This window comes from Aythya ferina (assembly GCF_964211825.1).
Source record: "Aythya ferina genome assembly, chromosome: 9".
In the NCBI taxonomy this organism is placed as follows: domain Eukaryota; kingdom Metazoa; phylum Chordata; class Aves; order Anseriformes; family Anatidae; genus Aythya; species Aythya ferina.
Genome location: NC_140305.1, coordinates 13,192,278 through 13,207,617, shown reverse-complemented (window position 1 = coordinate 13,207,617; position 15,340 = coordinate 13,192,278). Strand labels below are relative to the sequence as shown.

The 15,340-nt window shown below is 40.9% G+C and overlaps 1 protein-coding gene across 2 annotated transcripts in view; it reads right to left on the bottom strand.

Moving 5' to 3' along the window:
* RYK (receptor like tyrosine kinase) overlaps window positions 1-15,340 on the bottom strand; it is a 55,074-nt gene that overhangs the window by 25,807 nt on the left and 13,927 nt on the right. For both annotated transcript variants that reach the window (XM_084529653.1, XM_084529654.1), the window contains exons 2-7: window positions 13,617-13,738; window positions 10,582-10,681; window positions 9,205-9,339; window positions 6,886-6,942; window positions 5,780-5,924; window positions 2,851-2,951 (exon numbers count right to left, since the gene is read on the bottom strand). In XM_084529653.1, the coding sequence (XP_084385779.1) occupies window positions 2,851-2,951; window positions 5,780-5,924; window positions 6,886-6,942; window positions 9,205-9,339; window positions 10,582-10,681; window positions 13,617-13,738 (660 nt within the window). The remainder of the gene's footprint in view (window positions 1-2,850; window positions 2,952-5,779; window positions 5,925-6,885; window positions 6,943-9,204; window positions 9,340-10,581; window positions 10,682-13,616; window positions 13,739-15,340) is intronic.

The following is a 15,340-nucleotide window of genomic DNA, read 5'->3' as shown; positions in this document are numbered from 1 at the left end:
GAGCCAAACAAACCAATATAAATACCCTTATTATAAGAACACAAGCACATTGCTTCACCTCAGCACCACCTACAGGTACAAAGACATGCAAGCAGTGTGTACTTAAGGTTACGTAGAGCATTAAACGATAACAAAAAAAAAAAAAAAAGAAAACAGGAGAAGCCACATGAATGTAATAATCTCTGAAGAAAAAAAATCACACAAATTCTATACAGTGCCACGCAACCAAGTCTCTTTATTTATTAACACCAGGTAAATAAAGCTCCTTCTTGCGTACTGAAGCTGATTAACACAATGCTGCACTTCCCTGCCAGTAGGGAAGTAAAGACTGAGGCTGGAGACTGCCGGAGGACTTAGTGGCATCAGGAAAACACCTTACCCCAACACTGGAGCAGGAATACAACCAGAAATATCAGTGCCCTCTTCTGGGCATAAGAGGCCTGACTTTTTTCATGATCAAGACCATGAATTATTAGAGAAAAAGCCTGAGAGTCACTGACAATAAATTTTAAAATTTAAATGTCATTGAATGCAAGGTTAAAACGACTGTCGAAGGTCTAACAGTGATCCTCCTGTTCATTTTCTGCATCCAATCTTTTTTCTTATATACATTTTCACCATTTCCTTTGTTTCTGGGGGCGTTCCCCTGCCCCTAAAAGACAAGGCGTTCTGAAGCAGCGTGGTCTGAACACACTAAACAAACAGATGCCATTACAGCTGTTTCCACATGTATCTGGGTGAGGAGAGTTTAATCATCAATAAGGACCTGGTTTGTAGGCTACCTTGCTTTCTAGTCTTCCGTTTTGCATGAGGCTCACTGATGAGTTTCCAAGAATCATTTTAACTAAACAGTGCCACTTAGAGGGCCAACCTGAAAACCTGAGGTTGATAACATGTTAACAGCATGGTTTCTTCCAAACTATGTGGAAAGGAAATTTTTAATAGATGCATTTCTCTTAATGCTTCTGCCATATAAAGTTTCCAGGCAGCTTTCTACAAATAGAAGATGAACTCAGATTACAAAAATCTCTTTTGTTACAGGAGGTAATTCATTCAATTTAGAAGAAAGCCAAGACTTTCCCAAAGCTGCAGGAGTTCAGTCCTAGGTAAACACCTGCTTCCACACCTGGGCAGGAAACAGGAAGACACTAGGGCTGAACAGTAATTGTGATACTCATGCACTGCTCCCTTGTGATTTCAGATGGTTAGTATCACTACTAAGTGCAGTCAGAAGAAAAATGGGAGAGATTTTGGGGTCTTATTAGTTGCTATAAATAAAAAAAAAATAAAAAATCAAGCCATTAATCATTGTTTTTAACCTAGCTCCAAAGGATAAACATTAGAATGTATAAAGGATAGACATTGACATTTCTACTTATCAGATTGCTGAAAAAAAGACTCTTCGGGTTATTAATACAAAACTCTTAAGCATTACAGGATAGAGAATCATTGGTGGCAGCAGATGACAACAGAAGCCACTTCCTGAAAAGATCTCAAGGACCACAGTACCATTTCAGCTTGGCAATTTCTACTCTACTGAAAGAAACAGCCAACTGAGATTAACAGAGACTGTTCACTCCTCCTGCTGGGCCCCCAATTTTTCCCCTCACTTTTTACCATAAACCCTTACCTCACTTCAGATCTTTTAAAGTAGGCTCTAGAAGAAATTTGAGCCAATTTAGCCTGGGCTACTTTCAGATTTTTTAAAGCAGACCCTCCAGCAGTGCTTTGAGCCAGCCAATTTAGTCTGGACTAAGTCCTGCTCTCTTTCAGTGTTCAGTCCTGCAGACCCATACCCCTCCAAGCACCAACACCAGCGCTCATACAGCTAGGCTATGTGCCATTTCAAAGACCCAAGTCAACAAAAAGCCAGTCGCTCTGCAGAAGCGGTCAGAAGAGATCAGTGTGTATGCACAAGGGCCAAGGCAAATGTTCATGGTCAGTCCAGCCTTAGATGAGACTGACCTGCACACCCAGTGCTGCATCAATCCCTCCTTACTTATCTCAGGAAGATCCCTTCACTAGAACTATGCTATACGAGGTACTTCTCCCCTAGAGATGACAGACAATAACTGCAGAAGTAAAGACTCGACAAATAACAAATATTGTTAGGAATTTGAGTTAGCTCAGAACACAGCTAATATCAGTTCATCACAGAGCATATAAATCACTGCTGCTTCACCCTTCTTTTTTAATTCACTGCTCGCCCTCTATTTCTCTATGGAAATATTTTTTCCCCCCTGTATTCTTTCAAGCAAAGCTGTTAAAAAGGAGGCATAAATATATAACCCTTGTCAAGTTTTTCTGCCCCATTCTGTTTCTTTGCATGTTGCAGCAACAGGGCAAAAATAATAAAATAACCATCAGGAGTCAACGACGTCACTTGCTTTGGTCTCCAGTCAGTAACAAATGGTCAGGCTAAGGCTATTCAGATCCTTCCTTACTGTTATCTCTGCCAGATCCATCCCACCTTCTGCTTGATGCTGCAGAAGTCAGCTTCTTTCCAGCACTAAGAAAGCAGATGCTTCAGACACTGGGGCAGCCTTTCTCGCTGACAGATCTACGTGCAGGGAGAATATCCCATTGACCCAAAGGCAGTATCACACTCATGTGATGAATCCTATGTCCCAGATCTTATGGAGTCCTCAATCTTGACTATGACATGGCTAAATAAAACCACATGAACCACACACCATGAACTCAAAAGAGACAAACTAATAGAGACAGGAGTTTTTCCTGCTCTTCTGTTTCTGTATTTCTGAATACAGACTCAGTATGACCCTACCACTAATACTCCAGCTGGGTCCAAGACAGTCTGTTGCAAGGCTCTGTAATTAGATTAACACTTACTGGTTACTGGCGTTGCATTGTTTGGTGTATCGGCTCTCAAGTACTGCGTTGTCTGCGTGGAAGGTTGGGATAAACCTTGGGAGCTACTGCTGTCACTAATGCTGTTTTAAAAACAAAAATAGACATGAACACAACTGCTCGATACTGTAATAAATACAAAATTATCAGATTAAGCACAAAATTTTTCAGACTGGACTTTGGACAAATGGCCTTTTTAAAGTTTCTCACTAGCCTACTTTGTCAATCCACACTCATCACCCTTCTTTTCTCTTCCTACAAGTCCTACAATGAGATTTTTGGAGGATAGGACCACAGCTGAACACAGTACTCAATAAACACACAAACTTCACAAAGATGTAGTGAAATGTTTCTTGCCTTAGCCACAAGATAAAATACTACCAAAAAAAAGCTATTTAAAAAGTTATTGTAGCTGCAATGGACTAAGAACAGGTGAGAAACCCTGCAGGCAAAGACAGTACCCGTTATTAGCTCAGTTGATAAGGCTGGAACAAGCTTCTTGATCTCCCTCCCAAGCACACACAAACATGTCCCCACACACACTCCTTTCGGAGACTACGGAGTAGTCTCCACTACTGCCGACACAGTTAGCAGAACAAAGAACACGATTGCTTTTGGGTATAACTCTCTATGGCCACACAGTTAACATTTATTTGCTTTTGGGGCTGCTCTTGAGCACTGAGCTAGCAGTGCTAGCTGTCCCTGCAAGATTTTTTGCGTGTATTTGCTGATGCCCTCAAGTCCCACTGTTAAGTTTTTGGAGCAGGACTTCCTTTAAAGAAGCCAATTTCTCCCCACTGTACCATAATCACTAATTTTTGTTGTTGTTCGAAAAGAAACTAATTCTCACACTACAAAATACCAGGCTTACTGAGATCCAGACCAGCCATAAAACTCTCAAGATTTTTTTTTAAGTTATTGCCACACTCATTGCCTTCCCGGTATATGGTTCCAGCATATTTTTTAGGACAAGGTTAAAAGGCACAGCTGATGGTCTAGCTATTCCAGCTTAACTTCCTTTAGTTTCTGAAAGAATATTCTCTGGTGCTGGCAACTTATTACCACTCATTTTAACTTTTTGTGCTATCTTCAAAGCTCCCCGTTGTGATTCATGCTCCAGCAAGTCCCCCAGAAGGAAGCATTCTGCCATGGTCACCACATTAAACACCAACACAGAACTTGAGCTTTGTTTTCCTGCTATGGCTTTATCTTCCCTAAAAACTCCTTTTGTAACTTGATCACCTAATAGCTGTACCGATTTCTCTGGCTGGCTTCCTGCTGCAGGCAAGTCTGAAAAAAGAATCATTTGTTTTATGCCTGTTGCAAGTTTGAGAAACAACTTTTTTGGTTGGCTTTACTCTGGTTTTAGGTTTAAGAAAGATCATAAAGACAAACAAGTTAAATCTTCTCACTTGGACAAAATTTCAGCTTTTTGAAAGATGCCTTCTTGCTTTTAGTAACGCCCATTATCCTGCTGTTAAGCCATGCCAACTTTCCTTGGCACTTTTTCAAGCGCCTTTGATAGGAGGTATGGAAGCATTTGCACTGAACTTTCAATACAATGTTCTCAAATAGTCCATATGCAGCCCATAAACTCAGCTGCCTGTTTGTAGCTTTTATTTAACAATCGTTTTCATTTTTATTTAGTTCTGCCTTTTGAAATTAAGAGCAATAGCAGTGGGGTTTTCACCCTCTTTTGCTCCCGGGACATTGTTAACCCTAATGACATTATCATCGTTGATTCAGAACCTCTTTACAGAGCCATTTTGAGCTTATTTAAAAACAAATCAAAAGTTGTTTATTCTCTCACACATTCCTTGGCTAGCCTTTCCATCAAGCAGCCATTGATCACATCTATTACTAATGCGAGACAGTTTAAATTAAAACACTAAAGCAGTTTCTCAGCCAAGCACCGAAAGATCATTTTGCAGGGTCTTTGTTGGCTCTTGTGCATGCTGCAAAAATCAAGTATGACGGAGTGGAGAATAATGCTGCTAGACTGAGACTCTCAGAAACTCTTAGATGCGTATATTCACATGCTAAATTTAATGCTTTTCCTTTATGGAACAAAGAAAGCTGCACATCCTTTAACTACTACTGATTAAAAGATTTAGACAATTTAGGAACAAATGAATTCAGGAAAGCTGACACTGAGAAATAGCCTTCAGGTACTGTTAACACTTGGCACACTGAATCCCCCCAAAACCAAGTGGTCTGGGAACACAGAAAGAGTAAAGACTGAAAGAAAAACAGGTCGGCATCTGTCTGAGCTGCAGGACAAGCTAGCCTGAGAGACCGTAGGCAGGAACAAAAACCATTCAAGGTTATTTTTTCAACAGTGCTGACCACCTACATTCCCAACTGCATTTCTGAAGTGTTCGGTTTCAAAATCCTTGGATCCTTAACAGTTGCATCTAATGCAGATTGTTCACGTAGCCTCCAAGAGAGCTTCAGTCTCCCTGCTTTCCTCTTCAGTGTTTAAACCCACCCAGCAAAACTCCGCTCAATACATGAAAAAGGTAAAGGACATGCCAACTGTATTGCCCTTGGGGCTGACATTGCAAGTCCTCCTCTCGTGCACGTGCCATTTTGGTTTAATGGGATTGATAACCCATTTGAAGAGAGACATTTTCAGTTTTGTAACCAACCACTTGTGCACATCATCCACGCAATTCTTCTGGCAAAAACCTGAGGGCCACAAGTCTCCAGACCATAACCAGCAGAGCATCTGCAACTGCTGCCTTTCTGGAGTACAGCACGCAGCACAACTCTGCAGAGGTAGTCACTGCTGCAGGCTGACATTGAGAACAGAAATTGCAAGCCACTACAGAAGACTAATTTGGAGGCCAGAATTCCCACAAGCCTGGGAGTTCTGTCACAAAAAATGGCCTGGAAAACCTTGAATACGTACCTGTCATCCAACTCTATCCTCTTCATACTGTGGAGATGCAGGACAGCTAGTATTATTGCCACCAGGAATATAACGGCGCAGCACACGCCTACACTGATGTAGAACACGCGGGTAGAAGTGGTGGGAGCTGCATTTACAGGATCAACTGAAACACAAAGGTGAAACGTTACTGAACCTTTCTCAGAAAAATCAACTAGCATGCTGACATGGCAGGATGGCAGCACTGCTCCCAGACTCGCCCGAAGTGTCCCCACCACCCAGGTCCAGCAGGAGTTGGGAGATGACGCCAGCACAGAGGCAGACTGCAGTACCCCTCAAAGTGGTGGTTCCTGCTGCTGCAAGGCAGGGCACAGTCCAGCAGTCACTCAATGCCTCCATTTATTTGCTGGGACAAAAGGCAGGTTCCTACAGAATGATAAGCCTCCTTCTCAAAAGGCTCTCAGCTACACAAAGCTTTAGGGCAAAATTCTGCAACTGCACCATGGGTGCAACACAGTGCAAAGGGACTGGAAGCAGGAGGTGGCAGGTCTTGCCTTAGCTGCTTTATCATCAGGGGGCCCTGAGCAACCCCAGCCACCTGTAGATTACAACAAGGTGTTGCGGAGAACAACTGCCCTGCAAGAGGCAGAGGGGGGTGAAGGGGAAACTAAGCAACTCTCCGCTGCTTTCAAAAAGCATTTTGGGAAAATTGGGAAAAGCATTTACATTTTGGGTTCCACAAAGGCTGAGCACAGCCCATCAATGGCACTGACAGATAGAAGTGGAGTGAGAGTAAAGGAAACCACCTAATTCTATTAATTTGATTCTGACAAGTCAAAACAGCAAACCAGACAAGTCCTGAAGTCAAGAAGACAGATCAGAGTCATGTATGGGAAAACAGAGCCCCTGAGACACGATTTAAAAAAAAAAAGTTACAATAGTAGGAACAGTAGTTCTTCACTAGGATATACTCCCAGCTAAAGTTACCAAATACTCCCCAGGTGTTTCTGCTAAACCCGGTATTTTAGTGGGGTTTATGTTCATAGGGAAGGCTGTAGAAACAAAAACCATCACAAGTTTTTCATTTCTTTACACTTGGAGTACCTGGTACACTCAGAGTTACTTACAGATAGCCTTGCTGCTATTTTTGTCAGATGTTGGAGATTTTACTTCTGGTTCAAGCTCTAAACAGATGAGAAAAAAACTGTTAAGTTCGGCACGTATTTATTACTAAAGTCCTTCAAAGAAAGTCAATTGCCTATTTCTTGAAAAACAAACCTGTTTTTCCAAACAGGCAAGTTGACTTAAGGGCTATGGTTATTTTTAGATTTCCATTTCCTAACCACTGTATAAATAAATTAAAAAAAAATCACCAGGCTTCAAGACACATAGGTCAGATGTGTGATCACTAACATGCATGTCCACTGAGGCCATGTCCGAACCCACTGGATCTACCTAGTTAAAAACCCTTTGACTTGTCTACAAAGTCCAAAGCAGCAGATAGTAGAAAAAGCAGGTGGAGAGTAAGAGTGCATATATACAGTCACAAAACAAAAACCTCACATAATTGGTTACTGTATGATAAGAAATCATTTATTAATTGAATGTTCAATGAATACTACTCAGACTAATGCAACTCATCCAGGAAGAAGTTAAGAAATGCAGCCCTGATCACCTTGCCTTCTCATCTGATGCTGGAACCATGAGTGTTTTAAAACCGAAGGATGAAATTTAAATATTAAAAAAAAAAGTAAAAAAATAAAAGCCAAACAGACAATGCTTGGGTTCTGGGGTGAAAATGGTCCTTTAGGAAGGGGATATGTCTTCATTACGCTTACTACTGGTCTCTCTAACATAGGAGGGACAAACCAAGGGAAAACAGGCTGTGGAGGCTACTTCAGATAAACCTCACTGAGGTTTCACATGCGTCTGAGGCAGTATCATGGATTTCCGTGACTGCAAAAGCCCAGATGCACTTGCACATCCCCCTTCCTGCTCCTAGCTGCAAAGACCTGCCTCCTCCCCAGTACAGTTCCCTTCCGACTCCTTGGCAAGCTAGTTCAGCCTGATAAACTTGTCAAAAAGTACATCAAGCAAAAGGAAAAAAGATCTGAGAGTTTTGCTTTTTTTTTTTTTTTAAGCCTTAGGAGGAAGTATTAGGAATGCCTCGAGCAAAACCACTCACAAGTTCCTGCATATTGTTAACTTAAGCACTAAATTAAATTAGAAATCCCCCGATGCTGTATACCATTCCACATACAACTTTCAAAAAAGCCATTGACATGATTATGAACCCACAGAAACGTGATCTTTGTAATTATTTCTGCATAATTTAAGAAGCGGCTCCACTTCCCACACCCTGATGCTGGTGCAGTACCTATGGAAACCCCCTCAGCTCACTTAGCATCTCAATAATGTATGAAGACACACACAGTCCACATTTCCCCCACTTAGAACATTTGAAAAAGTACCCAAGAAAATATGAACGAAAGGTAAGTTTTCTGTCTTAAACAGTATCAGAAAGATCTCTGTTTCTACTAGAATTAATTCTACATTTTGAATTAAGAATGATTTTGTCATAACATCAATACAAGGAGCATGGGTATCGGTGTTATGTGGTAAAAAGCCACACACGCATTCTCATACACATTTTGCAAAAGTGCATCCGTGGACATTCAGACTCCAGGGAAGTGGCAGGCTCCCCTCTGAAACCTAACTACTGTCCTCAAAGGCTCTATGTAAACTGAGCAGTGCTGAGAGGAATGTGTAGAGGTGGCCATGCTCAAACGCTGCCTGAGGACAGGAAACAGAAGCCATTTTTAAGGAGATTACAGCTCTCAGGATTCTCAAAAATAATCTTCTTTTGATGCCTATGAAAATACTTCCAGGAAACAGCAACAGGAGATAGCAACAATTCAAGAATAAATTGTGCTTGCAGATTCTTAAGTCAAAACCCAGGAAAGTCAATCTGGGATTCCTGAAGCCTGAATTATCAATCTACTAAGATCATTTTGTACTCAAAGTCTGAAAGAGTAACATCTGGTCACATTTATTAAGTAGCTAGTTTTATCTCAGTTTATAAAGTAGATTTGGCTGTTAATTTTTAGAAGAAACTTTGAATATTCACAGTGCTGCAGGTTTGAAGAATCTGATTTCGTCCTTGCAAGTACAACAGAGAAAATACACATATATATTTTTTGCTATATATGTGAGAAGGTCACACTGCAGCACAACACTTAGGGAATTTGTTCATTCATCAGCTTCTGCTTCTACCAACTGCACACATTTTTCTCTGGAAATCAAAACGTTACTTGGTTACTTCTTGTCCTCTCCATAATTCACTCTCGTGGATTGTTACATGACCAAGGACAAGTGCATCTTCCCACATCTTTTTCCTATACTGCTTTAACACTAAAAACCACTGAATATTTGAAACAGTGTCTTACTTTTGTAGCACATTTTCCTCCGTTTGAAATTTAAAACTGTGATGTTTTTGGATGAATTTATTGTCAAGTTGAGCTGCATCAGTATTGTGACCTCAGAGTCAAGTCTGCCAGTGCAGGAGAGTTCGACACGAAACACTGCAAGGATACAACAAACAGGCATTACAATTAAGTTTGAGCATATTTCAGACATCATGGTGAAAGAATATTAAATACATAAGGGCCTTTATAAACAATGTTTAATGTACATTTTGTAAAAAAAAAATCTATTAATAAACAAATGCTATTTTAGTGTCTATGTCTTGTAAGTTCTGACAGCTATGAAAGCATTAAGTAGTTTAATTTGAAATAAATTTACTTATGTGAGCCACATTAAAAGTTTACCTCCAGATATAATTTTAGTAACGTGCAAATGGAGGTAAATCACTAGCCTTCCACTAGCGTTGGAGCTCTCACAATATAAAACTGCATTAGAGCAGAAATGCAAAAATTTCCATTTCCCTCACTGCTTTCTCAAACACCATGAAGGTCAGCTTTTTCTACAACAGTTAAGTTTAAATATTTTGGTCTCTGCAAATCTGACTGGAATCAAAGCTTAAACTCATCGTACAGTATTTACTTTCTAGCTTACACAGCAGCATTATTGATGCCAGCAGAGCAGACACAACAAGCCTAATTCCCTAGTCTCTGCCTTCACAAAGAAGTGGTACAAAGCCAAAACATCAAAACATGCATTTTGTTCCCACTTGTGTATCTAACAGAGCACAAGGCAGTGAGGAACCATAACTGAACGATCAAGGAACAACGATCATTTGTGCACTTTCTGAAACAAACACGTTTGTTTTTAGTACAAATTCTATAGAGCAGCTAATACATATTCAGAATAGTTTTCTTGACTTTAAACTTACCATAAATTCTAACATGTTATCAACTTCCACACATCTTGAAATGATGTCTCTGTAGGCTAGCAAAGTTAAAAGCTGTGTTTTGTTTTGTTTTTTTTTTTTTTTTTTAAGTCCATGCAATTGCTAATTATTATTGTTGAAAGGAAATTTGTGTGTGCACATGGATGCATATAAATATATATATATACACACATGCATGTGTCTATAACAACACAAAAAACATTGTTTCATTTCAATGAAACGTCCTCCACTACACAAGGGGAAAAACGTTACTCTTACACTAGCAGTCACAATGTATAATACCCTTTCAGCAATGTCATAACTGTTGCAGAAGACCTGTAAGTTTATAACATTTAATAGAGAAAGGTTATGGTTTTATGCAACACTACACACACTTTGGAAAGAGACAAGTACCATCAGAAAGCTCTAGCAGTGCTAGCTGTATGTGTCTGGGGGCGTGGGGTGATCTGTTTACCTGAGAGGGTGCGAGGAACTTCTCCTTGTAAAGAAATGTTGGCCTGGGGCATAGCCATAGCCATGGGATTATCTACCTGAAATCCCAGTTTATACTCAACCTGTAACAAAAGTTGGGAGATTGAAAACATGTAAGAAATCTCTACAGTAGTAAAAAGAAATGCTGCGGACCTTTTGATTAGTTTTCTTAACATTAAGAAGCCTGTTTCTTATTTTTAGAGAATATTGGTGATTTTAAGTGCCCAAATTCAAGGTTTCTTATATGAAGTCTAAATATCAGACTCTTGATGGTTCAAATTAAGAAAGCCAAAAGAAAAGCCATTCTTGAAATAATTTCAAAAATTTGGGTCAGAAATTAAATCACAGTATGAAAAAATAAATAAATAAAACCACTAACCTCGCTCAATGATATTTTTACGCTTGCTTGTTCAAAAGGCAATTTGTTAACACCACAGGAATTCAAAAAAAATCCCACTCCTTTAGTCAGTTTTATAAACTACACAGCTGAAATTGCTTAAAAAACATCTTCACCTGAAGTCGAAATTCTGTTTTCACTTGAAGAAGTTGATTCCACAAATGGTCATTCATTACGCACAGGACCTACTGTAGCTGAGTTACACGTTCCTGTTGGAAACTCACCCTAACCCTCCAGACTCAGCTGAACTAATTCCATTTGACTCTGCATGTCAGCTTCCTTTTTCCCCTTTCTCAAGAGGTCATAGAATACATTTATATTAGCAAGCTACAGGAAACTGAATTTTCAATCAAGATGCTAACAGTAGAAACGTAACCCAGTTCCCATACTCCTAGAAATGGCAATATGCCAATCCTACAAAATTTAGCACTGAAGATGTCAAGTGGTGCAATCACAGTAATTGAAGCAGGGCTACCTACACATGTGCAAAAGACAAAAGCAAGGACATCATCAGGAGGAGTCACAAAGATTCACCAAGGGGAACTTGGCTTCTGTAATGAAACGAACAGCCAGATGGATGAGGAGGGAGAAGTGGATGTTGTCTTCCTGGAGTTCAGCAAGGTCTTGGACAGTGTTCCCCATAAGATTTTTGTAGAGAAGCTGTTGAAGTATGGCTGTTGAGCAGACAGTGAGGTGCATGGAAAAGTAGCTAAAGGGCCAGATCCAGAGGGTCATGGTGCAAAATCAAGCTGGAGGCCAGTACTGAGCAGAGTACCCCCAGGGGTCGATAATGGGGGACTGACCTGGATGATGGGGTAGAGTGCACCCTCTGGTAATTCACAGAGGGCACAAAACTACCCCACCAGCAGGCCATGCAGCCATCTGTCCTTGACAGGCTGGAGAGGTGGGCTGACAAAAACCTTGGGGCGTTCAACAAGGAGAAATGCAGAGTGCTGCCCCTGGGCAGGAACAACTCCAGAGCTGCTTTCCGTCTGGGTGGCCTGCAGAAAAGGACCTGGAGGTCCTGGTGGAGACCAAGTTGAATGTAAGTCAGCAACGTGCCCTTGCCACCAAGAAGACTAATGGTATTCTTGGCTATATATTAGGCAAAGTATCACCAGCAGTGGTCCTTCTGCTCTACTCAGCATTGGTAAGGCCACACCTCGGGTACCGTGTCCAGTTCTGCCCCCCAAGGACAAGAAAGACCTGGACGCACTGGAGAAAGTCCAAGAAAGGGCCACCAAGATGCTGGAGGGACTGGAGCACCTTTCCTGTGAGAAGAGGCTGAGAGTGCTGGGACTTCAGCCTAAAGAAAAGGATGTTCGGGAAAATCTCACCAACGTACATAAATACCTGAAGAGAGGGTGCAATGAGGACAGAGCCAGGCTCTGTTCAGTGGCGCCCAGTGCCAGGACAAGGGGCACAAACTGGAACACGAGAGGTTCTCTGTAAACATCGGGAAGCACTTTCGGACTGTGCAGGGGGAACAGATTGCCCAAAGAGGTTGTGAAGTCTTCACCTTCGAGGTCTTCAGAAGGCTTCTGGACATGGCCATGGGCAACAACCTGCTTTGGCTGGCCCTTCTTAATCAGGGGTTGGACCAGATGGACCCCAGGAGTCCCTTCCAATCTCAACCATTCTGTGATTCTGTAAAAAAATTCTATTCAAAACTCACAGATGGGACAAGGAAACTCAGGGCAGGCACAGCAATGCACGTAGCTCTTAGCTGAAGCTGTTAGTAACAAGGAAACTCCTTCAAAGGTCTTATTCAAATGGCAAGTGACTGAAATGTCTGTGAAAGTGGAATGTGGTATGAAGTAGAAGGGCTGGCTTGCATTGTCTGCAATAATTCTGTGGGCCAAAATTCACATCTTGTAAGAAGTTACACCTCAGAGGAAAGAACACTGGCAGAAGCAGTCTTTAGAATTTGCATTGGTAGAGCTGTTAAACATTACTTGCTTTATCGCAGTCTTTATTGTTTAAGAGCAGAACAATTATTGCTTGAGTTTAAAAAATGAACAAACGTCTGGCAGAGACTAAACAGATCATTTCATTTACAAAAATAAGTAACTGAAAATCCTTCGAAATGTAAAAGCATATGCAATCTTATGACAGCTGTTACTGCATGCCCCAAATATGGTGATTAAGCAAAGTGAAAATCCCCTTCCATTTAATTGAGACTCAAATAATAACATACTAGATGCTACTTTTATAGATTCTCCTCATCTCCAAGCATTTGTTTCCGGAAAACTCTAAAATACAAGTGCTCTGCATCTGATTTCCAGAGGCTTTAGTTCATGGCTGCCACTTCTGTGTGTTCAATTCACCACCAGATGATATTACAGAGCCAGGAGCTTGTCTATCTGTCTATTCCGAAGCAAGAAGTATAACATATTTCAAAAGAAGTGCTTACCCTTTCTAAAAGAAGAGAGGGATGTTTTGGATATAGAGTATTTTAATTTATTGTCTGCAATCACGTAATTATTATTTTAGCTTCTTAGTTCATTTCTTTTGTACTACCAGATGCTATTTTTTGCAAAGAAAAAAACGCAATTATAGTAGCAGGTATTCACTAAGCGAATCATGCAGCAAATACTCAAACACAAATTATGCCTGCTTACCTTGGATTTAGCATGCCAACTGAAGTGAAGATTGTTGGTCTCGCTGGGTATTAAGAGATTGAAGGACAATGCGTAATGATTAACAACATCATTCCTCACATAAGATAACTCTGCATCGAGACCTGTAATAAGAGCAAAACAAACAAGGAAAGCAGTAAGAGAGCAGGACAGATCCAGCAGCACCACACCACAACAAAGCAGCTCTCAGTACCACCAGCTCCACTCACTGCTTGGATGTTTAAGCACATACTTCCTCACGTCCATAAATGCAATTGCAGGTTTGGAGATCAGTGCTCACATGTCAGAGTGCTTCAAACTCCTGGGAAAGCAACAATTTCACAGAGATGCCGCAGCCTAATAAACAGGTAGAAGCTGGAATGTGGTGGAAGGAAACAAGACTTTTCACACGATGCACTACCTCCAAAAGAGCCCTTACTCCACTAGGATCTTTACAGACCCTCATGAATGAACCTCTGTCTGCTGCTGGGAATCACATGTCCGATTTTGCTCTTATTTACAACTGTGTACCCTCAAAACAAACTGCTTTGGATTATCAACTCTTTAATTGTAGGTAATTGCTCCTGGAATAGCCCATTTCTTGAGCACCCTCCAAACCACTGAGGCTGACAAACATGCACAATGGAGTCAACTTCAAGGCAATTGCACTGGAAACACAAAGCACGTAATGAGAAATGACATTTGTACACTAAGTAATACTAATGTTCAATGTCTACTGTTTGCTTTCTGAACATTTCAGTAAACCTAGAAAACTGAAAGACCCACAGAGCTATTTACTACAGAATATTAAAGTGCATTTTTTGGAAAAAAAAAAAAAAAAAAAAAAAAGCATATTCTGATATTAAACATCCTGAAGCCGCCGTTATCCCGTTATCTTTCACTGCATATATTCCAAGGACACAATGAACACAGGGTAGGACCCTACAGCCTGCCCTGGGTGTCATCAGCAATTAGTGGCAAAGCCGCCACTACAAATTAGCCCCACTCCCTACAGCTGCTTAATTAATTGTCAGCTCCATATTCTCAGGCCAAAACAATACTGTTTGTAATCAACACCATCTTGTCTCATCTCGAGGCATCTTCTTCCACTGCTCCCTGTTCAATGCTACCCATGCCCAGCAAAACGCTGACACAGTAAGAGAACAGCCGAGCACATCAGACACAGGTGCATGCCCCAAGCAGGAGCTACGCAGCAGGAACAGAGTTCAATTAAAATCTTCACAGTACGATGGGGAACATAAATAATGGAGCTATTTTTATTATGGCTAGATAGTCAAGAAAACCGGAGAGGCTACCACTCCAACAAGACAGCGTTTAAGGCACCCTGAAGTTATTCCAAGAATTTCGGGAAGTACAAAAGGTTGTATGTTTTGGTGGTGGTGATTTCTGTGTTTTGTTTTTTTTTCTTTCTTAAGAAATAGAACAAACTGTGTAGACATGCTGCATTTGATGAAAGGGAGAATTAGCTTAAGAGAAATAATTCTTCCTGTTTTGTGCAAAAACGGAGCACAGATCAGGGCAGAGTGCTAAGTGCTTGCTTATTCCAGCACTTGATTTAATCGACCTTGCTTTCACAAGACACAGAAATACAGCCAAGACATTCTTCTTCCTTCTTGTTACTGTTAACCACTTTTATACCCTGCTGGCTCATTAACATCCTGAAACACAACCAAAACCTAAGGGTATAGAACCACAGACGCAGAGGG